This window comes from Aquarana catesbeiana, linkage group LG01 (assembly GCF_042186555.1).
Source record: "Aquarana catesbeiana isolate 2022-GZ linkage group LG01, ASM4218655v1, whole genome shotgun sequence".
Classification (NCBI taxonomy): domain Eukaryota; kingdom Metazoa; phylum Chordata; class Amphibia; order Anura; family Ranidae; genus Aquarana; species Aquarana catesbeiana.
The window spans coordinates 336,897,913-336,922,874 of record NC_133324.1 but is presented as its reverse complement, the minus strand read 5'-3'; the positions used below and the strand labels follow the sequence as shown (position 1 = coordinate 336,922,874).

Sequence of the window (24,962 nt, the reverse complement as noted above, 5' to 3'; positions counted from 1 at the left end):
ACAAATGTCACAGGGGTGATAACCCTTCCCTATGTTTTCCAAAAAGCTTAGAAAAGATTTTTTGGCTGGAGCTAAACACGTTAAAAATGTTCAAAATTACAAACAGATTCTACTTAACAACAAACCTACAGTCCCTGTCTTGTTTGCACCGCCTGTATACTGCTGTTCAGAGTATATAGGGCCTGGTGGCCCCACACCTTTCCTTATTTTAATTTGGGTGCGGGGTTCCCCTTAATATCCATACAAGACCCAAAGGGCCTGGTAATGGACTGGGGGGTACCCATGCCGTTTGTCTCACTGATTTTCATCCATATTGCCATGACCCGACATGACATTAAACCCGCAAGCAGTTTTAAATGAGATTTTTTCCTTTAAAAATGACATTTGGTGCAGGGACTGTTCTAAACATGGGAAACACGCGTCACTTTACAGGCATACTATAGACACCCCCCAGGTACGATATTTAAAGGAATATTTCACTTTTTTTTTTTTACTTTAAGCATCATTAAAATCACTGCTCCCGAAAAAACGGCCGTTTTTAAAAGTTTTTTTTGCATTGATACATGTCCCCTGGGGTAGGACCCGGGTCCCCAAACCCTTTTTAGGACAATACCATGCAAATTAGCCTTTAAAATGAGCACTTTTGATTTCGAACGTTCGAGTCCCATAGACGTCAATGGGGTTCTAACGTTCGTGCGAACTTTCGGTCCGTTCGCGGGTTCTGGTGCGAACCGAACCGGGGGGTGTTCGGCTCATCCCTATTCAACATCAGTGCCTGACCTCACAAATGCGCTTCTGGAAAAATGGTCAAACTTTCCCAAAGAATGTTGTGGACAGCTTACCCAGAAGAGTTGAAGCTGTTATAGGTGCAAAGGGTGGATCTTAGCAGCAACAGGGGAAGTAGTGGAAACTGAGGGCAGTAAAGATGCGGCTCAACCACAGCATTTTACCGCCAATTAACCACAAGTGGTGTAAACGTTGCCCTACTGTTGGTGTGTGATAATAATTTAATTAAACATTTTCTCACCAATTAATAAACTATTAATAATCCACAGGACATTAACTTAGTTGGGACAGATGCATAAAGTCTACTATACATACAGTTGTGCTCATAAGTTTACATACCCTGACAGAATTTGATTTCTTGGCCATTTTTCAGAGAATATGAATGATAACACAAAAACTTTTCTTTCACTCATGGTTAGTGTTTGGCCGAAGCTATTTATTGTCAATCAACTGTGTTTACTCTTTTTAAATCATAATGGCAACAGAAACTACCCAAATGACCCTGATCAAAAGTTTACTTACCCCAGTTCTTAATACCATGTATTGCCCCCTTTAACATCAATGACAGCTTGAAGTCTTTTGTAGTATTTGTGGATGAGGCGCTTTATCTTCTCAGATGATAAAGCTGCCCATTCCTCTTGGCAAAAAGCCTCCAGTTCCTGTAAGTTCTTGGGCTGTCTTGCATGAACTGCATGTTTGAGATCTCCCCAGAGTGGTTCAATAATGCTGAGGTCAGGAGACTGAGATGGTCACTCCAGAACCTTCACTTTATTCTGCTGTAGCCAATGACAGGTCGACTTGGCCTTGTGTTTTGGATCATTGTCATGTTGGAATGTCCAAGTACATCCCATGCGCAGCTTCCTGGCTTATAAGCACAACTGTATATCAAAATGTACTCTCCGCTGTCAGGTACTGAGATAGTCGGAGTATGAAATCTCCTTTAACTTTTAGCAGTAGAAAATAGAAAAAAAGCATCCATAACTGATCTAGTAAAAGCACATAATCTACCCTGCAGTCCAGCAATCACAAGTGCCTATTATTCATATTAACACCAGTTCTCACTTACAGAGGAGCTTCAGTCTGTTTGAGAAAAAGTAAAAGTCAGCAGTTACAAATACTGTAGCTACTGACTTTTAAAGTGCAACCTTAGTAAGAAAATTAAGTTCTGCTAGATCGCCTCATGCTGGTCCCTTTAACAGGTGTAGCTATGTAAAACATCTAGCCTATACTGTTTAAAGTCCAGTAATACACTGTCTCACCCTGCTCTGCACATGCTCATTTGCTCTTCATTTTTGGCATTGTGCTGAAAATCAGAGCCACTAAAGGCCGATCTGCTGATAGCCTAAAGATTTACTGCTGCTATTTAGGGGCTCTGGGCTTCAGCAAAATAGCAGCCTCCACACTACTTTTGGAAGCGTCATTATTAATGGGGAATGTATGTAAAAAACATTATTTTTATCAAGTTGTTATGAGTAAAGAGCTGCTTTAAAAAAAGGACAATCACCTGTCCAGGGATCCAGCACTGTCCTCACAGGTGTTGGGGTCCCTGGTGATGGCATGTTTACTGTGGGAGGCTGACTGTGATTTCTTGCAACTTCACAGCTTGCATCCCACTTTGCATGCGAGAGCTGCGCTGTGCTTTGTAAATGGTCCCACAGCCTTCTAGAATTGATGTCCTGTCCTAGAAGGTTGTGGGCAGGGGGGACAACTTCCGGTGGAATCGCTGTGGCTATCCCACTGGAAGTGGGAGTGGATGCCTGTCAAAACCAGGTACCCATTCCCCTCCCAACCAACAAAAAGTGTCAAAATTACAAGGAGGGGGGGAGAGGGCATACAGTGGAACTTCCCTTTTAGGGTGAATGGTCCCACAGCCTTGTGGAACCAATGATGTGTCCCAGAAAGTTGTGGGCAAAGGGGACAACTTCCGGTGGAATTGCCGTGGTGATCCCACTGAAAGTGGGAGAGGGTGCCTGTCAAAACCAGGTACCCATTCCCCTCCCCATCAACAAAAAGTGCGAAAATTAGAAGGAGGGGGGAAGAGGTCATAAAGTGAAACTTCTCTTTTAGGATGAAGTTCCGCTGTGAATACCTGTTGATCATGACAAAAAAGGCTTCAGCAGCATTTTCTGTTGTGAGCTGACAACATATAGCCTTTGCTGGACTACCCTGTTTCCCCCCTAAAATAAGACCTAGCGTGATTGTCGGTGATGGCTGCAATATAAGCCCTACCCTCCAAATAAGCCCTACCCTGTTTCCCCGAAAATAAGCCCTACCCTGAAAATAAGACCTACAAGGACTTTAACTAGGGCTTATTTGGGGGGTAGGGTTTATATTGAAGCCATCGCCGACAATCACGCTAGGTCTTATTTTAGGGGAAACAGGGTAAAACTACAAGAAGTGGTGTCAGCCCTGCCCAGTTGTCTTTTTATGAGCTACAAAGCACAACCACCCCTCCTCATTTTCACAAGGTACTGGTTGATGCGTTTTATAATCTAAAGGAGGAACTAGTAGGGCTGTTTACCCTCTGGAGATATTACAAAGTGCACAGACAGCTGTGAATTTCTGACAGGATAATCATATTTTTTTTTTGCACTTATCAAAAAGATATACCCAATTGTTTTTATTGGTATATTTACCAGACACAAAAGAGGCAAAAAAAAAGAGGTTCACTGTTTGGGTTTTGACACACTTGAAAATTAATGATAAAGTCGGACACAATATAGGTAACACGTAAAATTATCATTTGGCATTGCATGCCAATTTTCCTTACACTTTAATAAATCAAAGATTAATTAACATGCAGTGCTGATTCATAATTACAGAGGTAGTAACATTTAAATAATTTGATGCTTTAAGTCCAGAGTGTAAAGGAGAGATACCTGTTTACACTCTAAGCAGTTGGACTAGAGCGAGGGTCGGGAACTCGCAGATCGCGATTTACCAGTGGATGGTGGCTAGGTGATGGGTAGATAGCTTCCTCGGTTTGCCAGCCCACCAACACCAGCCGCAGAGTGAACAAGCATTTGCTGACACTACTTCTCTATTTCTGGCTGCAGACCCTGTTGGAGTGATATCACTCTCCATCTGTATCCCTGCCTTAATAGGACCAGAGCGGCACTAGCAGCAGCTGCAAGTGACAGAGACAAAGCAGAAGATCCCTGGTTTGCTGTAGTATATTGACAGTGGACTCCTTTCCTCTATTATCCTTCAGCTATTTTGTTCAGGTTAGCGCATTTTGATCTTGCAAGTGAAGCCCACACATAATACTAAACTGAAGTGCACTGGTGTCATCAAGCGCCACAACACCATCTATAACAGAGCAAGAACTATTATAGGGGTTCAGGACAGTAAGGGCTTGTTTACACTTCGGGGGGGTCAGTAAAGCCCCACAGTTGAGCCATGTTTTTATTGCCACCCATCCACCCCCCCCTTTAGCTGCGGTGGCCAGGTGTAGCACCCAAGCATGACCCATTCAAGTTAATGGGGCCGTTTTGCAAGTGTCCTGCAACCTTGTGCAGTACAGCGACCAAGGAGTTAATGAAGGTAGTAAGAAAGCATTTTATTATCTTCCCACCACCTGCTTTAACCCCTTGGACCCCGTACTAGCACTTTGCATCTACATGTTGCATCTCACTTGAATAAGTCGCAATCGGTATGCAGTAGTGCAGTGATTTTTGACTTATTCCATTTTGTTCAGATAGATCACTACCTCTCTAATGTTGTCTACCCCTGGACTAGAGTCATTGATCCAATCATAGCTGCTTAGTTGTGTCTGTCTGAAGCTTGTAGGGCCAGATTTACCAATAGGTACACATTAGCAAAATATTTTTGCCAATAGGATGAGTGAAATATCAAAATTATCTCTGTAAAAGAGGTGCTCCTAGCAGGGGGGTGTTGTCTTCGCCTCTAGTGATGAAATTCACGAAGTCATATGAAATGTTTACATCCATTCCCCAAGTTTGCTATACACTATTCCTCCAATAAGATATGATGGACCTCTGGTAATATAGTGAGATGTGTACATCAAAGCATAATTATTTAAAAATGTCCCATTTGTGGCCAGTTAGCCATGCTTAATCCTCCACAGTTTCCTTTAGTTTGCCTTGTTCTGTAGATTGCTTTCTACTTCTTTGTTGAAAGACTTGAGAAACTTTCCGTATACTGTTAGCCTCTGAGCCAGATGCTTCAAAGAGCCTTGCCATGAACCCAAATCCAGCTGTCCTGATGAAGTTGCCACCAGCAAACACATACAAAATGGGGTTAATGCTGCTACTGAGAAATGCAAGGGCTGTAGCGTTCGGACGAGCAAATCGAGATGCTTTTCTTAGGCTTTCCGATAAAGACAATTCTCCTGACACTTGCAACATATTCACCACATGGTATGGAAGCCAAAAAAGGGCAAATGTTAATATGATCATGATGACCAACCGGCTTGTCTTATGCTTCGTTTGAAATCTAGCATTTTGTAACCTTTTTCCAATGTATATATAGCATGAAAGTATGATTGTGAAAGGGATAATAAACCCTATCAGCGTCTCAAATGTAAACTGAAAGACCATATGGTGTTTTACCCCATCACCCTTACCCCGGACAGTGATACACAATTGACGGTTGTTTAGGGTTTCTACTGAGCGGTATATTGGCATTGGAATGGCAAACAGTGTTGCTAATATCCATATAGAGAATACTATGCTCCGAACAACTGGCTTTGTTCTGACCTTTTGAGAAGTAAACGGTTTGGCCACAGCAAAGAAACGGTCTAAACTCATGAACGTGATTAAAAAGATACTGGCGTACATGCTCAGATTGCCAACATAATGACATATCTTACAAATTACATTCCCAAATGCCCAGCTGCCTGTGGACAGAAAATGGATGAATATAGGTGCTGTAAGGATCACTACCAGGTCTGCAATAGCCAAATGTAATATGAGGATGCAGGTTACAGTGCGTTTCTTCACTTGAGTCAATACAGTCCAGATGACAAATGCATTGCCAGGGAAACCGAGGACAAGAGCCAATGAAAGAATGGCAATACCAAGGCCAGCAGAAGATCCAGAAGTCATGGAACTTGTAGTGGAATTGGACATGGAAGAGTTCACAGTGGCCATCTGGCTAAGGGTTGTACTCTGCCAAAAGAAAATGAACAAAGTTAGCTCAAACGTACATATATGTTTTCATTTTCTCTCCAAAATGTACTGCTTGTCTCCAGTCTAATGCAAGGTGGTACTCTTCACAGCATTTCCTCAGACAGCCAGTGCTGTATATGACTTGTGATCTCATAGCAGGATTACAAGATGCATCTACATAGGGGTGTGTCACAATTTGTCAGACAGGCAGAGAGCAATGAGGATCTGCATAAGTAAGTTCTGATATTGATGTTAAGGAGAAATAGATCACAAAAAATAGGAAAAGAAAAAAAATAATCCACAACAGACCCTGATCTGGGCATCCCTGTGACACCACTGACCAAATATGGTCATATCGGGTTGGCGGGCATCATCCATCATGATTGATGTGGCACTGCATCACCGAATAACATGATTGGTAATGGATTTATATTGTGGGACTTTTTTTTAATATAAAAAAAGCATTTGTCAAAAAACTCATTGTGAGTGTGTTGTGAGTGTGTTTATTTGTTTTTTCTTTTCTTTTTTTTTTTTTAATGAGTAAGCCCTACTTGTTCACATGGAGAGGTAGTATCTTGGGGCATTAACATTGGGACAAGGTACTTTGCCAGACAATGTACCCTCCCCATGAGACCATATGACCTGGTATGGTTCGGAGGGGGGACGGGATGCACAATGCCAGGCTGCATGCTTGGATAAGAATCTGGGATGGATTTTGGGGGAGACCCCATGCTTTTTTTTTCTTGTTTTTTTGCATGGGGTGCCATCCTAAACATGAATATTGAAGGGACTCCATGCTGTTGTTTTTTTTTTTTTTGTTTGTTTCATGGGCTCCCCTGTAGAATAATTATATTAATTTGGCTTTATAATCAAGATCTGTATGTATGCAGTCTGAGTTCCCTTTTTGCTTTGACATTGAAAAAGCTCACTCAGCTCAGCATAAGACGAATCTTGAAATAGCTAGGTTGTGTGCGTGTTATTTTTTGTACCAGTTGTTCTCAATGTACAGGGTTAATGACTAAAGGTCAGTAGGTCAGTGGTTTCACAGATAAGAATATACTCAGAGTATTTGTCATAGACTTTATTGTAAAGATCTTTTTAAAAGTAAAAACATATATTATCTATAATATAGTTAGTTATTTGATATAGTTATTTAATTAGTTAGCTAGATTGAGTTTGTGTGAAGTAATATATATATATTTATATGTATCCAATTATAGTTTAATATGCATTTGTAAGGTTTGGTACAGAATTGCATTTCTGTAGTTTAAAGTATATCCATTACAAGAATTTGGCCATTTGGAAAGGTCATTCACCTTGAGTTTTTTATAAGAATCTGTTGTGTGTTACTGACAATCAAAGAAGCTTAAGAGACGTGTCAGCTGTTGGCAAAGAGAATATTTAGAATAATCACGAAAATGATCATTTCATTTTTAGTTCTAGCCATATATAGCTATGGCTATAGTCTGCTGACTAGTAGATTTGAAATAGTATAAAAACAGAGTGACACTTCACTTCAGGACACACGACACACACACGACACACCACACACACACAACACATGTCCTTTACTCACACACACAGAAGGACTTCACTACTTTTCACACATACAAAGAAGAAGGACACACGCATCCTTACACTGAAGAAGACATTTTGTTTACATTAGGCCTATACACAGCCTATCTCACAAACAGCTGCTAGAGTGGACATCTCTCTGACATAGAAAAGCACAAACGGAGCTGAAACATCTCTTGAACTCTCTTGATACAAGTTTTTGTTCCTATTATCTTTTGTTTTACTACATCAAGCTGTAAGAAGAATTTAACTTTGTATATATTTTCAAGTTGTTGCCAAGTGTGACCAAATAAACTCACACTTTGTTTTAAGACAGTCCGGCTACTGAACTTTTGAACAAAACGCCTAAGACACTGTTGACATAACACGTGTCTGAGAAGAGAAGGTTTTTACACCCTCTCTACATTTTTACATTGGCGATTGCCAGCCAGTCCAGTTTTTTTTCCCTGTTCCTCGACAAAGGGGGGAGACTCACACATTTTTCATGGTTGATCAAGTCTCGGGAAAAAACGATCAAAGAACCTAGAAAGAGGCGTTTGTGTTCCATCAGATGAGGACGAAAGGTCCAAGGAACTGAGCCAGCCAAAGATGAGAAATTCTTCTAAATAAGATATGGCATCTGATAATCAAATATGGAGGAACAAGCAGCTCCAAGAAGAAACTAAGTAAAGAACCTAGAAGGAGGCATTTGCGTCAAATGTGGACAACAGTTCAATAAAAGTCGAGGGTGAGTTTTTCTATGTCTGTTTTCTCACCTCTAGCCAAAGTTTGTAACTTTGAAAAAAAAAAAAGGAAGACCCAGCCTACGAAGTTGATTGTCAAGGCCATTTGGACGGTATGCTTCAAGCTATTGTTGGAAATCCAAGACTTTGTTTGTGAAAACGTAACGTTACGTACGTGAAGATTTCTGCCAAGGTTAGTTCCTAAGAAGGTGAGAAATTCTCACATAAGAAAATATTGGGTAGTTGCCCAATAAGAAAAAATGTTGAATCAGGAACTGAGACTTCACGTTATTTGAAAAAGCTACCATTGAGGTACAACAGGCAGATGTATGTACTATTTGGTAAGCTAAGATGAAAGTCGGATTTTGATGTTTGAAGATGGAAAGTCCAAGAATCAGGCAAAGAAAAATCAACAGGCAAGTACACTAAAGCACACTAAAGCACACTACAGCACACAATACAAGGAACAAGGCAAAAAGCTACAAGAAAATGATTCTTCCAAGAAAAAGCAACAAACGAAAGAAAACGCAACAAACGAAAGAAAAAGCAACTAACGAAAGAAAAAGCAACTAACGAAAGAAAAAGCAACAAACGAAAGAAAAAGCAACAAACGAAAGAAAAGGCAACGAACAACAAATTTAAAGGACGTTATTCATCTCTTGTTTTTTTAAGTGCGCACAGGACTATCATACTAACAAGGGGTGAGTGTGTTTGTTTATATAGAAGGGTAACATGGGATGGTTAACATCTCAAGGTTCAGAAGTATTTTCCTGTACCATCGGGAAATTGATATATTCCATATATATGGAATACAGGAATACATGCAGTAGTAAGGTAATTAATTAATGCCAGAGTGTAAAGAAGTTATTTAATAAGGAAACTAAGTTTAATGCTGCATGTAAATGTTTATAAATATTTAGGCCCTGAACAACAGAAAATGTGTGTTATTACACGTGGTCATTTTAAAACATATATATAGGGGGCAGAGAAAAAGTTTTCGGAGAAAAAGTATTGATTAAGATTGTGGAAAGAACTGCATGAAATTGAGATAATGGAAAAAACATGGTGCATAGTGTTTTACAAAAATCCTAACAGATTTGGTTGTAGGAAATAATAAGTTAAGGATTGAACAATTTTTACAAAAATTCCAAACTTAGATTTGGTTATTAAATTAAAAGTAGTAGATTGTTCTAATTTATTTAAGATTACCCAGAGAAAATATTAAAATATAAAAGTTTTGTTCAATCTAAAAAAATTGTAAAAATAACAATTGTTAAAAGTCTTTGTAAATTAGTATTTCTGGTAAAAGTAAGGACTTTGATTGAGGGAGGAGTTTTCTCGGGGATATGGCCAATCGCAGTTTTTGGGCAGGATCCAATCTGTGAGTTTCACGAGATTGTCCTCTAAACAATTTTTTTGTCATTACTATAATCAGGAAAGTCATATAAGGTAGTGTACATGATTTTTGGCAGATGTACAAACAAAATATGTTTAAAAAGTGGTAAAAAGGTTAAACATTTTAAAAACGAAAAACTAGATTGTTACCGAATTGTACAGTGTAGTGTATACAAAGCATGATAGCTAAGACTGATTGTAACAGATCATTCTCTGAAGAGTTTGTGACATGCGAGGAGTGTATTACCAACAGAGAAATGCAGATCAAGTTACACAGACTAGTCATCATGCCATGACATTTTTCACTTTTGTGGATCAAAGCACAACACATTTTTGTATTTTTGTAATATTTGGAAGAGGATTAATAGATGAGAAAAATGTATTTTTAAAAGGTATTATTACTTACTAAAGTAATTGTTTTTAAAAAATAAGATTTTTTGGGCCTTAATAACTTTTCTCGAGAGTTCATTGAGATTTTTGCAGACAAAGTATCCGTCTGAGTAAATTTTAATGAATTATATAGGCTTACTGTAGGGCAAATATTTTTAATTACAAGAGAGAACTAATATACAATAATTTGAAGATCTAAAGAAAGCCCTTATTAATTTAGTATTTTTTGATTAATATAGAGATCTCTCTCAGCCATTTTACATTTAAGTGTATGTGGGTGATGAGACAATTTCTTTGGTATTTATAAAAAATGTGTTAGGAGTGCATTGTCCAATGCTACAGATCTGAGACATTGTGGGTTTTGCACCATTTGTTTTGAAAAACATCTCATGTTACACTAAGGGCTCTTTCACACGGGGATCCGTATGTCCGTTTTTCATCCTTCCGTTTTCGGATGAAAAACGGACATACATGTATCCCTATGGAGCGTCGGATGTCAGCGGTGACATGTCCGCTGACATCCGACGCCGCTCCGATCCGAAAAGTGTAACGGAGGAAAAACCTACTTTTCCATCCGTTTTCGGATCGGATCGGGTGACGACGGACACTACGGTCCGTCATCATCCGATCCCCCATAGGGGAGAGCGGCGCTCTGACAGGTCCGTAGCTGCACAGCGTGCAGCGATGGACCTGTCATCTTTCTGCTCAGCGGGGATCGGCGGAGCGATCCCCGCTGAGCCAGCGGGTGTTCACGGGGCGGATCATCACTGATCCGCCCCGTGTGAAAGAGCCCTTAAGGTGTTATTACAAGGAAAACAGAAGGTGTCAACACACACAGCTTTGTCTAGTGGCAACTGGATGTTAAAAAGATCAGTTGTAGTGGCATATAAATACATGGTGACTAAAAAGACTAAAAATTTATGCAATATGAGGGATAGAGCCACAGTTGTGTAAATTAATCATGAAAAAGTCACTTTTTCAACTTTTAGTGGACGCATTGAAAGCTGAACTTAAGACTGCCATGTGTTTAGCAGTCAGAGTGACAGGCATGTGTGGCTCATTCAATCATATTGTATGAGAGGAATGTTTTTAGTTCTGAAAAGAAATTTCAACATGATCACATTTCTTTCAGAAATAGAATATTTAGGAAAGCCCAACCTAAATTAGTGTTCTTTTGCAAAATAAAAGCAATTGTCAGTGTAAAGGGAAAAATACAATAATCTGGTAAGATTATTCTTTTACACAATTTAATATTAGTCACGGGATAAAGAGGGGGACTATGACATTTTGTGTTAGAATCAGTACAGACTGATGAAGATAATATTTATTGTAAAAAAATAATTGATTCCAACAATAATGGATAGAGTTATTTTTAAATGAAAATATTTCTTTTTGCATATCCAGGTACCTGACTGACTGATTGATTTTTTGTTTAAGCTAATGAAAGAAATTCTGAACATTTTTCTGAAATTCTGAACATTTTAGAACACTTTGTCATCAAACTTCTGACTATTGTTTTATTTATTTATAGAACAATATTATATTAGATTTTTTTCACCTGCTTAAGGAGGATACAAGGATGTTGTTTTTTTAGTTAATGTTTCTTTTTGATAAATTAATTGAGGTTATTCTAGAAAAAATAATATTTTTAACAAAAGCTAAGTTGTTGTGAACTTATGTCATATTCCATTGGGGTTGGACTTCAAACCATGGAATCAGATTATGATTTAAAATTTTATAGGAAATGTATGCAATTTTAGGTATTTAGTAAAGTTTTTGTTTCTTATCATCTTAAGTACTCAGGTATTGTAGAATGTATGAATAGTATTATAAAGTCTAAATAGGGTAAGATGATTCAAGAATAAGGTAAAGATTGGGTGACTTATTTACCTGCTACAGTTTTAGTTTAAAAACGTTATTATTTTTTAAACATAGGGTTTGTTAACTGTTTGAGTTAATGACAGAATGTCTTTTGAGATTAGCATACTTCGTTATTTTTATATAATCTGTTGTATAGAAAGAAGTGTGGTTGCAAACTTTGCAAACAACAGGTACAGGTATTTCAGAAGTTTGTTCACAAAACATGGCTAGGCCTTTGCTAAATTTAAATAGAAATGATGTCTTGAATGAGATTTCTACTTCTAATGAGTATGTTTAGTAATTTATTCCAGTAGCTAAAGTTATGGTTAAGAATTATAGATCTGAAGGTACCAGGGATGCAAACAGATGTCAATTGGGATGCGTATTGGAAAGATTATTTTGTTATTTTTAAGGTACATTGGAATTATACTTTTTGTTTCTAAAGAATTGGTAATAAAATAAATAAAAATAATTGGTAAAAATAAGAACTAAATGGGTAGGATGTAATCAGCAGGAATGTTTCAGTTTGAGGAAATACCTCAGTGACAACTGCTGCCGGAAATATATTATTGCATCCTATAGTTATTATATTTATTATCATGATATTATGTATTTTATTTCAAATCTGTATTATGGTTAGAATGAAACGATTTTATAAATTGATTAATAAGAAATGAAAAAAGGTGAAAAAATTATGACAGGTATTTTTAGTCGAAAAATTACTTCTGGTTTATCTGATCCTATGATGAGCTGTGGTACATCTGGAGCAACTGATTCAAAATGTGTATGAAAGGGCCACAAATGGAGTGCACGTGATTTGGTTAATATAATAAATTATATTCAGGGGGAATTGTAGAATAATTATATTAATTTGGCTTTATAATCAAGATCTGTATGTATGCAGTCTGAGTTCCCTTTTATGCTTTGACATTGAAAAAGCTCACTCAGCTCAGCATAAGACGAATCTTGAAATAGCTAGGTTGTGTGCGTGTTATTTTTTGTACCAGTTGTTCTCAATGTACAGGGTTAATGACTAAAGGTCAGTAGGTCAGTGGTTTCACAGATAAGAATATGCTCAGAGTATTTGTCATAGACTTTATTGTAAAGATCTTTTTAAAAGTAAAAACATATATTGTCTATAATATAGTTAGTTATTTGATATAGTTATTTAATTAGTTAGCTAGATTGAGTTTGTGTGAAGTAATATATATATATTTATATGTATCCAATTATAGTTTAATATGCATTTGTAAGGTTTGGTACAGAATTGCATTTCTGTAGTTTAAAGTATATCCATTACAAGAATTTGGCCATTTGGAAAGGTCATTCACCTTGAGTTTTTTATAAGAATCTGTTGTGTGTTACTGACAATCAAAGAAGCTTAAGAGACGTGTCAGCTGTTGGCAAAGAGAATATTTAGAATAATCACGAATATGATCATTTCATTTTTAGTTCTAGCCATATATAGCTATGGCTATAGTCTGCTGACTAGTAGATTTGAAATAGTATAAAAACAGAGTGACACTTCACTTCAGGACGCACGACACACACACGACACACCACACACACACAACACATGTCCTTTACTCACACACACAGAAGGACTTCACTACTTTTTCACACACACAAAGAAGAAGGACACACGCATCCTTACACTGAAGAAGACATTTTGTTTACATTAGGCCTATACACAGCCTATCTCACAAACAGCTGCTAGAGCAGACATCTCTCTGACATAGAAAAGCACAAACGGAGCTGAAACATCTCTTGAACTCTCTTGATACAAGTTTTTGTTCCTATTATCTTTTGTTTTACTACATCAAGCTGTAAGAAGAATTTAACTTTGTATATATTTTCAAGTTGTTGCCAAGTGTGACCAAATAAACTCACACTTTGTTTTAAGACAGTCTGGCTACTGAACTTTTGAACAAAACGCCTAAGACACTGTTGACATAACACGTGTCTGAGAAGAGAAGGTTTTTACACCCTCTCTACATTTTTACATCCCCCTTGATATCCATACCAGACCTCCATCAAGGATAAGGGACTGGTATGTATTTTTAGGGGGATCAAGTGCCATTTTTTTCTTTTGTACGGGTCCACCAAACAACATCTATACCAGACCATCATCATGGATAAAGGTCTGGTATAGATGAAGAGAATCAACAGCAATTGTTTACAAACAAACATAAGTGCCCAAAGCTGTCATTTTCCAGCAATTTAAACAGTTTTGTTTTCTTTGTAAAAATCTATTTTTCTATAGTAGGTTGTATACATCGTACAGAAGTGCCACTTCACATGCAAGTTAAGGGCTTCCCCCAGGCATGTTATTTAAAGGAACCTTTCATTTTTTTTAATGTTGCCTTTTAGGCATTACTAAAATAGCTGCTTACTACCACTCAAAATTTTCATTTTTTTGGTACAGTTTCCACGGGGCATTGTCCCTCGTGCTACTTATTGGACAAGCAACAAACAATACTGTTTTTTTAACATTTGGCTCCCATTGAATTCAATAGAGTTCAGATTCAACACATGAACTTATGAGAAATCAGCTTACAAGGTGGGGGGTGTAGTTCCCCTTTAAGCCTTGTTAAAGGTAAATTGTAAGAGTGTACCTCCCTGGTACTGTGGGACTTTCAAGGCAGATTAAAATATGAATTGATATATATTTTAAAAAAGTATACAGTAAAAACATTTGTTGCAGACTATAGTGTAGACTGAGGGCCATAGTGCTGGTATGTATGCTCTGCTGCCGGTGTGATATATGACATATGTTCTCCTTGCCTGTTTCTATTTTTTCAACTTATGTCTTATTTTATCATAGAATGTTTTCCATTTCAGACCTTCTCTCCTAAATGCCCATGAAGAAGAGATATTCCTTTGCTCTCGAAACACGTCGGACATAGCGAGAAGATACAACCACATCTCTAGCCAGCTCGTCATGAGCCCATGATCTTATGTGTCGTTTTATGTAATCTATGGTGATGTATGCACCAATGTTTTTACTGTGTATTAATAAACTTTAAACTTTTTTAAACTATATATCAATTCATATTTGAGTCTGCCTTGAAAGTCCCACAGTACCGGGGGGTACACTCTTACTTTCCGCTCAAGTTCTCAGGGGATCACTGGCTCTGTGACATCAGCTGAAAATGGATCACAGGAGTGCAGAACGAACTGCGCTTCTATGATTCATAGGAGAAGTATAGCCAAAAAAGCTTTGGGCATACTTCTCATTTAAGTGTGATTGCTGCTGCAGGTCCTACTTTGCCAAAGTAATAATAAAACTAAGAATGAACTTTAAGCAAGAGTCCATGGTACTGTACAAGTTAGCTAGGCCACCTATGACACTAATAAGCACTTCTTCCTAGTGTCTAGGCCTTTCTGCTCATTTACTGTGTTTTCTTCCAAATGATTGTCACCCATTTCAAGTACTGTAAAGCCAGGTCAGACTGTTATTATGTTTGCGTAAAACATAGCAAAGTCCTCAACCTTTGCCACATGTACCTTTTCAACCTAACCATTCCTACTGACAACATCTATTTAGAGAACCCAGTTATAGACTTGCACTAAAATTTGTATTGCTGTCATTTTAGTTGTAGCCACCTCAGAGACCTTTGTTGTGCTACCTGCTCTGTCGATGTACAACAGAACTGTTTTACTTTACAAAGCTGATAGCTTCACCTGTTGCGTGGCAGAGCTGTTAATCATTTCACACATTGTCTCTCTGCCACTAGAAGTCTGCCAGCAATGAAGTTCAACTGACTTCAGTCTATCCCAAAATGGTGAAAATAAAAAAGTCCACCACATCTAAGAATTGGTGAACTGCAATTTTAGAAATGTTTGTTTTTGGGTGTAATACCACTTTAGTAGTGAATGAGATGTTCTGAGGGGCAGTTTAGGAAGACGATGGTCTGGGAAAAGGATATCTTTATTAAGTGCAGCAAACAGTGGATTTCTTGTCTTCTTGTGCTGCATTGCAGATGCTAGAACTGTTTTCACCTAAGGCTTAATTCACACTGCCGCACGGAGTGGATCACAGCATGGGTCAGGTGCGTCCCTGTTCACCGTTTCAGGCAACGCTGTATCCTGCCCTAGGCTGACAAGGCCCAGGCCTAGGGCAGCACTGTGCAGGGGGGCAGCACGGAAAGAGTCCCTGCCGGCTTGCAGCCCCATAAAGCATCCGCACTGCTTCCGGTATGCAGGCGGCCGGCATTCTGCAACTGTGGGGGGGGCGCCGCTTTTAATTCTGACTGTCCTATCATCCTGAATCACAAACCTTCCTCACTGTGCTATATGTTTTCTGCTGCACCATTGGCATGGTTATATCTTCTTAGTACTCTCCATAAAATTATTAGAAATTTGTGCTTAAAGTAGTATTAACTATAGGCAACCCTTTTTTTTAAATTTTGGATAGAATAAGGGAGGGTTATAGCCCCTGTCAGTTTATTTTTTACCATCCCTGTTCCATTGCAGAGATTTCCCTTCACTTCCTGCCCCATAGCCAAACAGGAAGTGAGAGGAAATCTATGCAAATTAAGGGAATCCATTCCCCCCCCCCCAGGCCCTCAGAACTAGTGTCCCCGCTCGAAAATTTCAGGGTGGGTCTTATTTAAATTAGGGGGTGCACGAGTTCAGTCAGGCCTAGGGCAGCACAAAACCTAAATACACTACTGGTTTCAGGTCCGATTTTTGGCTGAATTCAGGCCTGAAATGGACCAGAAGATGCACAGGACTCCTGTGCAATTCGCTCCGCAGCCGTCCCGGAGCTGTGTGAACCGGCTCCATTGAGAGCCAGTCACAATCTCCTGACATGCAAATTGGATCTGGAGAAATCCACATCCAATTTGCAATAGTATGAACCCAGCCTTAAGGCCCGTACACACGATATGGAAATCGAGTGGAAACATTTGTACGACGAGCTGTCTGCCGATTTTCGGATCGTTAGTATTGTGCTTTCGACAGCCAATTTTGCTGTTTCGTCAGACAAAAGCTGGATGTGCAGACTATAAAATTTTTGTTGGATGTGAACTCAACATCCGATTCTCGTTTCATTAATACGGCTTTTATACGAAAAGAATCGTAAGAGCAAGAGCAAAACTACGCAAACTCAGAAACATACAAAACTATTCAACACATTACGTCACTTCTGACGTATTCTTTTTGTATTGTGAGTAAACTCTTCACTTTCGACATGAGACTAGCATGCCACAAAAAACGGTCGTTCGGTCGTCTGAAAATCTTAGCGTGTGTACGAGACTTAAGACATCTATCTGCCTAAGAGGACTGAGGAGAGCTCACTACTGTGTTGTAAGGGCCACATGATTTCCATAAAGAGGACAATTGTACTACAATGACTGCTTCTCAGATTTCTGAAGCTGCTGCAACAAAGTACCGCCATATCCTTATTTATCTGTTGACCTCATCAGGAGTTAATGTGAGAGATTGTACTGCAGATACAAGGAGAAACTGCCAGCATGATGCAGAGAATAAAGCCTCGTACACACAATCAGATTTTCAGATGACTGAACGTCGTTTTTTTGTGGCATGCTGGTCTCATGTTGAAAGTAAAGAGGTTACTCACAATACGAAAATTTTCGTACGACAGAATACAACGTCAGAAGTGACGTAATGTGTTGAATAGTTTTGTATGTATTCTTTCGTTTCTGAGCATGCGTAGTCTTGCTCTTACATTTTTTTCCGTACGAAAACCATACTGATGAAACGAAAAATTTACAGTCTGCACATCCAGCTTTTGACCGACGAAAATGCAAAATCGGCTGTCGCAAAGCACCATACTAACAATCTGAAAATCGGCAGACAGCTCGTTATACAAATTTTTCCATCCGATTTTTGTATCGTGTGTAGGGGCCTTAAATGCAGACAATTATGTCTGCTGGATAAAGTAAGTTGACTGAGAAGAAACTTTCTTTAGAATTAATCATCTTAAGGGGACAGTACTTCAATTGGAATGGATCGTTTACTGCACAGTTGTTCAGAACCCAAGCGTAGACCCGAGAGCTCACAAATGAACAAGCTTGACATTTATTTATTAGTTAGCTTGGTTATGCAGGGAAAGATGAACAGAAATATCACATTTTGTTGAGGTTCAAATGTCAATGTTATTTTTTCACAATTGATCATTGAACTTGTTTCTCTGTTTGTTCTAACCATTTTTCATATTTCAACTGTGCAGCCATCACTGAATCAACTGAACATATTATATAAAATGGTCTGTCTCATTGGGGTTAACTTACTAAAATTGGAGAGTGCAAAATCTGGTGCGGCTCTGCATAGAAACCTATTAGCTTCCAGGTTTTAGCCCCCCGTTCACATCAGCGCAATTTGACATGCGATTTAACAGGTCAAATCGGAGCCTATTGCCAGCAATAGGAGTGACCCAATTGGTGTGACGCCGACTTTGCGGCGCCGCACCGATTTCCAAAAGTAGTTCCTGCACTACTTTTGGCGACTCCGTGGACGATTTCAATAGACATCTGTGAATGAACCCGCACAGATGTCTTTCAAGTCGCCCCCAAAGTCAGACTGAATTGTGGCTTTAAAAGATGAGTTCAGATGAACTTGCACAATTTCAATGCTGTGTTCAGTGTGAAAGAGGGCTTATTGTCAAAGATTAATTAAACAAGCTGAATTTAGAAGCTGATTGGCTACCATGCACAACTGCACCACATTTTTTCACCAGTCTTAGTAATCCAACCCCAATGTGTCATGGGATTTCAAGGCTGTCACCAGATTCAGGTAGGAGCTGTACCCACATACTTATTAAAGCCAACACCCAGGATTGCACGACATAGAAAAAACTAATAAGACACATTTAGTCCAATGGAGGTTATTTACTAATACTAATTGTTCTGTTCATAGTTTATTGGTACTGCAATGCACAGCACTTAGAGGCACTTTGACATGAATTGCTACAACCCATTGGGGGAGATTTACTAAAACTGGTGCACTCAGAATCTGATGCAGTTCTGCATGGAAACCAATCGGCTTCCAGGTTTTATTGCAAAAGCTTAATTGAACAATCTGAAGTTAGAAGCTGATTGGCTACCATGCACAGCTGCACCAGATTCTGAGTGCACCAGTTTTAGTAAATCTCCCCCAATGGGTTGTAGCAATTCGTGTCAAAGTGCCTCTAAGTGCTGTGCATTGCAGTACCAATAAACTATGAACAGAACAATATGCACACCCGTTGTGGTGTGGTGTGCTGTCTTGGCAGCCTGTTCCAAATGAAAGGACTGCCTTAACGCAATGCACATTATGTTGCGTTGCAATTGGCATTAACATTTGTATGTGTAACACATTGCAAAAAAATTTTATTAATGTATTAAACCGTGTGTTATAAATGTTTTTTATTGTTGCACTGCTCATAATACCTACCAAACTATAGTGACTCCACCCTAAGATAAAGCTACCGGTATATATAGGCTGAGTGGGAGTATTTTTCTGTTTTTAATGTATTAAACCAGTCTTAGGATGGCCATACACTATACAATTATCTTGTACGATTCTCCTTTAGAGTTACCAAAGCCATATAATATAAGGTCAAACCTGAACACTTTTAGTATGTATGCAGTCAGGCAGGCCCTTGCACTACATAGTTGAAGGTAAATCTAAAGAAAATAGAAAAAGAAAAATTGTATTATGATGGCCAGTTTTAATCAGTGATCAGTAGAGGGCATGCAATGTAGTTGCTTATTTGTTCTCTATGAGTGAAACAAAAAAATCCAAGTTACTGAGTCACTGAAGTCTGAGTTAAAATTGTAGTGCTGCTGTGTATCCAGAAGTAGGAACTGTGAATTCGGGAAGCTGCCTACACAAGAGGAAATCTGTATACTGTATCACATCTGTGAGTCGCCCCCTAGAATAGTCATGCACAGCAATACTGGAAAATATTCTGCAATCAGTCTTCAATATTGTCTTAAACAGATACTAAACACACACTGTATAATTGACATTATCCCTTCTATTTCTGTATATGGATGATGACACTGTAATTATTTTAATTAAAAAAAATCTAAGTACAGTGGAAGCTGGGATTACAAGCATAATCCATTCCAGGAGTATGCTCGTAATCAAAAGTACTTGCATATCAAAGCGAGTTTTCCCTTTGAAGTCAATGGAAACGAAAATAATTTGTTCCGCATTGACTTCAATGGGATTCAATACCACATGCGGCCAGAGGTGGGGGGCGCCGGAGAGCCTCGGAAACGGCTGAAAAGGCCCGAGCACACTTTGGCTGACCTTGGCAAACCTCAGAAAGACTCTGTTCACGAGCCTTTCCGAGTTTTGCCGAGGTCAGCCGAACTGTCCTCGGGCCTTTCCGTGAATTTCCGAACGCCAACAATCGGCGCTGTTCGGCTCCGGCGCCCCCCACCTCAGGCCAAAAGCGGTACTGCAGACAGCTTTTGGCCTGAATCCTGCTCGTTTTGCGAGACAACACTCGCAAACCGAGTTAAGATTTTTAGATATACTGTGCTCGTTTTGTAAAACGCTCGTTAACCGCGTTACTCGCAAACCGAGGTTCCACTGTACCTTTTTTCTTAATCGGTATACAGCTGTCAAATGACCGAGTTCTTTCCCAGCCTGTCTGCCGGTAAACTTATGCAGGAGGAGCTTCTAGTCCTCTGCTACTGGTCACATGTTCATAAAACAAAACAAAAAAAACAGCCTTTGGAATACAGAATAAAAATAAATAATTAGTATCAAAAAAACGTTTTAAATTGTTGCATAAATATATATTGAATATATTGAATATCAAATCTTTATTGATGTGTCACGCCACTCTGGTTTGTGTCTTAGAATAAGAGGGAGGTGAAACATCCATCAATTTACATGGAAATTTTTTTTGAAAGACTAACGATTTTCTAATCAATGATGGGAGAATTGTGTAAGAAATATAATCAAAAAACAAATGCGCATGAGCGCAAAAAAAAGGAAACTCCTGGAAAGAAAAGAAGATTCCTAGCATCAATCACACTCCCATTGTGTTTGGCTGGTTAGTGGGTATGGAGGGGGAGAGAGTGGGCTGTCATTTACCACTGAGTATACACCCACATGTGTGACTCTATAGTCACATCGGTGCTTCTCAGATGTGATAGGGAGGAAATGCTCAGCATAGAAATTCGCTGAAAACTGAGCATGTGCAGAGCTACCAACACTGCTTTCCAAAACCCCTAGCTGAATTGGGGACATGGACAGAAGGTGGAGATAGAGAGCAGCAGGACCAACCATATTTTTTGCTGAACACAGAAAACGAATCCCATAGTACTTAGTGAGTAAGAATGAGCTCGGGCGTGTTCGGATCGAACCGCACTGCACACCGCCAATCGTAGGCAGCGTGTGTATGTGCAGCTGCCGGTTGGGAAATGCCTCACTGCCTATGATTGGCGGTGTGCAGTGACGGCTTCCTGGCAGGTCAGATCTCTCTCTCTCTCTCTCTCTCTCTCTCTCTCTCTTTCTCTCTCTCCACTCTCCATCGTTTTTTAATGTTTTTGATCCCATTGAAATTAAAAAAAACCTTAAAAACGTTAACGCTAAAAAACGCTGAAAAGTGCAAAAAAAACTATCGCAAAAACGCTGAAAATAGTTGATAAATTCACTGCAAAGCTACTGATGTTTTTATAATGTTATTGTAACGTCCAGTGTGCATGAGGCTTTACAAGTAGTGGCATAGTTGCTAGTTCTCTCCTTAACCCAAGTAAGTGTGTATGTCATTAGATGTGAAGACTGCAATAATTTCCTTCTTTAGGCTTTGCTTTCTTGTATCTTCACCTGATGATCCAGCCAGTAAGGCCGGTCGAATTCCAAAAGAATTTTCTTTGGAAAATCTTATCTAAAAATTTTTGTTCGAATTTTGCACCACTAGCGGGTAACGGCAACAGCCAATTTTCATGCGGACATCTAATTGAGTGATTGGGAATGTTGGAAATTTTTTTTGAAAGACTAACGATTTTCTAATCAATGATGGGAGAATTGTGTAAGAAATACAATCAAAAAACAAATGCGCATGAGCGCAAAAAAAAGGAAACACCTGCAAAGAAAAGAAGATTCCTAGCCATGAAAATTCTTTTCTGTAGCAATATGAGGTGAAATTGAAGACTTGGTTGGTCGAATTTTTTAAATCAATGGTGGCATCAGATCACAAAATGCACAAATTTTCAGATTTTTTTTAAGGAAAATTCACATGGAATTGGACCCATGTATGGCCTGCATAAGTCTGTTGTTTTTCAAAAGAACATGCTCTCTTTCAGATGTATCAGTTTACAGGGATGAGACAAACAATTTAACACTAGCAGGGGTGCTTACGATGATCAATCTTTATTTATTATTGTAAAACCTTTATCCCAAAAGGAAAAAACGGTTTGCTGTAACTGATTATAAAGTATTAGCTGGAGTTTGGCTTCAATTTGTTAGTGTAATTAAATCTGCTAGTATATCTAACACTTCCCTCCCCCCAGAATGACAATGCTGCTGTCCAAAGGCCCCCAGAGTAGGGGTATTCTAATACAAGAGATATGTTACTGGCCAGATCACCAGGTGAAAACAGAGGGGGAAAAAAGCCTAATGCCGCATACACACGAGCGGAATTTACGGCAAAAAGAGTCCGATGGGAGCTTTTCATCGTATATTCCGACCATGTGTATGCCCCATCGGACTTTTTCCGTTGAAAATTCAGAGGGACTTAGATAGAGAACATGTTCTATATTTTTCCGACGGAGCAAATTACTATCGGAAAAAACGATCGTCTGTATGCTGTTCTGAGGCACCAAAAATTACGTATGCTCTGAAGCAAGTACCAGATGGAAGCTATTGGCTACTGGCTATTGAACTTCCTTTTTCTAGTCCCGTTGTATGTGTTGTACGTCACTTCATTCTGGACGGTCTGACTTTGGTGTGACCGTGTGTATGCAAGACCGCTTGAGCGGAATTCCGTCGGAACTCCGTCGTAAAAACCTTCAGAGTTTATTCCGACGGCAAAACCGGTCGTGTGTACAGGGAATAAGAAAAGAAAATGGATGCAGCCACCACACCTAATAATTGGTAAGCTGCAGTATATTAAATTGTTTGTCTAATACCACTATAAAACATAGGATATATTTCTATACATTGTGTGTGTGTGTGTGTATATATATATATATATATATATATATATATATATATATATATATATATTTTATGCATTTGTCTGTGTTACAAACAATTATTACAATTACAGTTGGAAATTTTTGAAAAAAAAAATTGGCAACAGGATTTTTGACAAACATATATTTGTAGGAATATTGTGTAATGCCCCGTACACACGGTTGGATTTTCCAAAGTAAAATGTGTGATAGGACCTTGTTGTCGGAAATTCCGACCGTGTGTAGGCTTCATCACACATTTTCCATCGGATTTTCTGACACACAAAGTTTGAGAGCTTGCTATAAAATTTTCCGACAACAAAATCCGTTGTCGGAATTTCCGATCGTGTGTACACAAATCCGATGCAAAAAGTGCCACGCATGCTCAGAATAAATAAAGAGATGAAAGCTATTGGCCACTGCCCCGTTTATAGTCCCGACGTACGTGTTTTATGTCACCGCGTTCAGAATGATCGGATTTTCCGACAACTTTGTGTGACCGTGTGTATGCAAGACAAGTTTGAGCCAACATACTTCGGAAAAAATCCTAGGATTTTGTTGTCGGAATGTCCGATCAATGTCCGACCGTGTGTATGGGGCATAACATTGAAAATCATGCATAACTTTTAATGCTATATGATCAATATACATTTTTTTGAGTGTCTAATATGGTTTTAAGCCTCTACTGTGGGCTTAAGTAGTACTTTGGAAAAATGTAAAAACTTCTTACACCAAGGCTAGACCTTATGAGCATGACCATGGCAGTGCAATGGTTTAAATCAGTATTACAGAAATATGTTAAAAATTAAAAAAAAGGAATTAATGCACAAGTATCTACCAATACTGATCTTTTATTATTACATTAAAAAAATCTTGTTTTATACTTCTGACAAGTGGCATGTTATATATAATATTATACAATATTATTGTCATCATACTAAAGTCAATCATTGTGGCCACTGCTACTTACCATGCCGATCATAATGCTGCAGTCAATCTTCAGTTGAGTAGAATGAAATTCTTCAATTCTTTTGACACTACTGATAACCTGCACTAGTTGCTAAACAGCTATCTAGGATATTACAAGGAGTATTACAAATATTTCCTGTCGTGAAAGCAAAACCATCCTCTGTTGCAAGAGAAAAGAGTGATTTCACGAGTACAGACGATGGCAACAGTTGCAATGTTTACTGTTCAGCCTGCCCAACAATTTATAGTCTGTGCTCTGTACATGGAATTGTACACGCCCCACTCACCCCACCCCAAAATACAAAAAATAAACAGCAAATAAAAATTATAATACACTGGACATATGAATGTAGAAAGGTTTTGGCTGTGGTTCTTTGGATGGGGTTTAAAGCTGAACTCTGTCAGTGCAAAAACTTTGATTTCAAAATATTACTAAATAGCCACAAAAGGATATAAATTTACTTTGTGTGCTCCAAATGTCTTTACAAATCCAGATATTACCTTGTAAAATTAGCAGTAACATCATCACTGTGCTGTACATAGCCTGCACAGACTGTGAGAGGGGCCCAGCAGACTCCACCCACTATAGGCTACCTGCAGAAGACTACAGGAGGGGGCGGAGAGAAGACCAGAGTACCCTGCACAAGCAGAGAGAGCAGCAGTGACCGGTCTTTATTACAGGAAGCTCCTGGACAGAGGTAATGTTTCACACTAGATTACTGCAGAGCTCTGAAGGAAATACACAAAGCCCACCAAGATTCAAATAAGAATACACACACCTCTTGCTTTCAGGCAATGTTTGATGATACCAGAGTTCAGCTTTAACCACATGAGCTCCAGAAGGTTTTACCCCCTTCATGATCAGGCATTTTTTACTATTCAGCACTGTGCTATTTTAACTGGCAATTGCGCGGCCATGCAACACTCTACACAAATGAAATTTATATAATTTTTTTTCCGCACAAATACAGCTTTCTTTTGGTGGTATTTGATCA

General features: G+C 38.8%; 1 protein-coding gene across 1 annotated transcript; it reads right to left on the bottom strand.

The window, feature by feature from the left end:
• Positions 1-3,522: 3,522 nt before the first annotated feature.
• On the bottom strand, positions 3,523-24,181 carry LOC141145262 (leukotriene B4 receptor 1-like). Its single transcript, XM_073631799.1, has 2 exons — positions 23,969-24,181; positions 3,523-5,915 (listed from the first exon to the last, which is right to left on the bottom strand). Exons 1-2 carry the CDS (start codon positions 23,978-23,980, stop codon positions 4,860-4,862), a joined length of 1,068 nt encoding a protein of 355 aa, XP_073487900.1. The 5' UTR covers positions 23,981-24,181; the 3' UTR covers positions 3,523-4,859.
• Between the last annotated feature and the right edge of the window lie 781 nt (positions 24,182-24,962).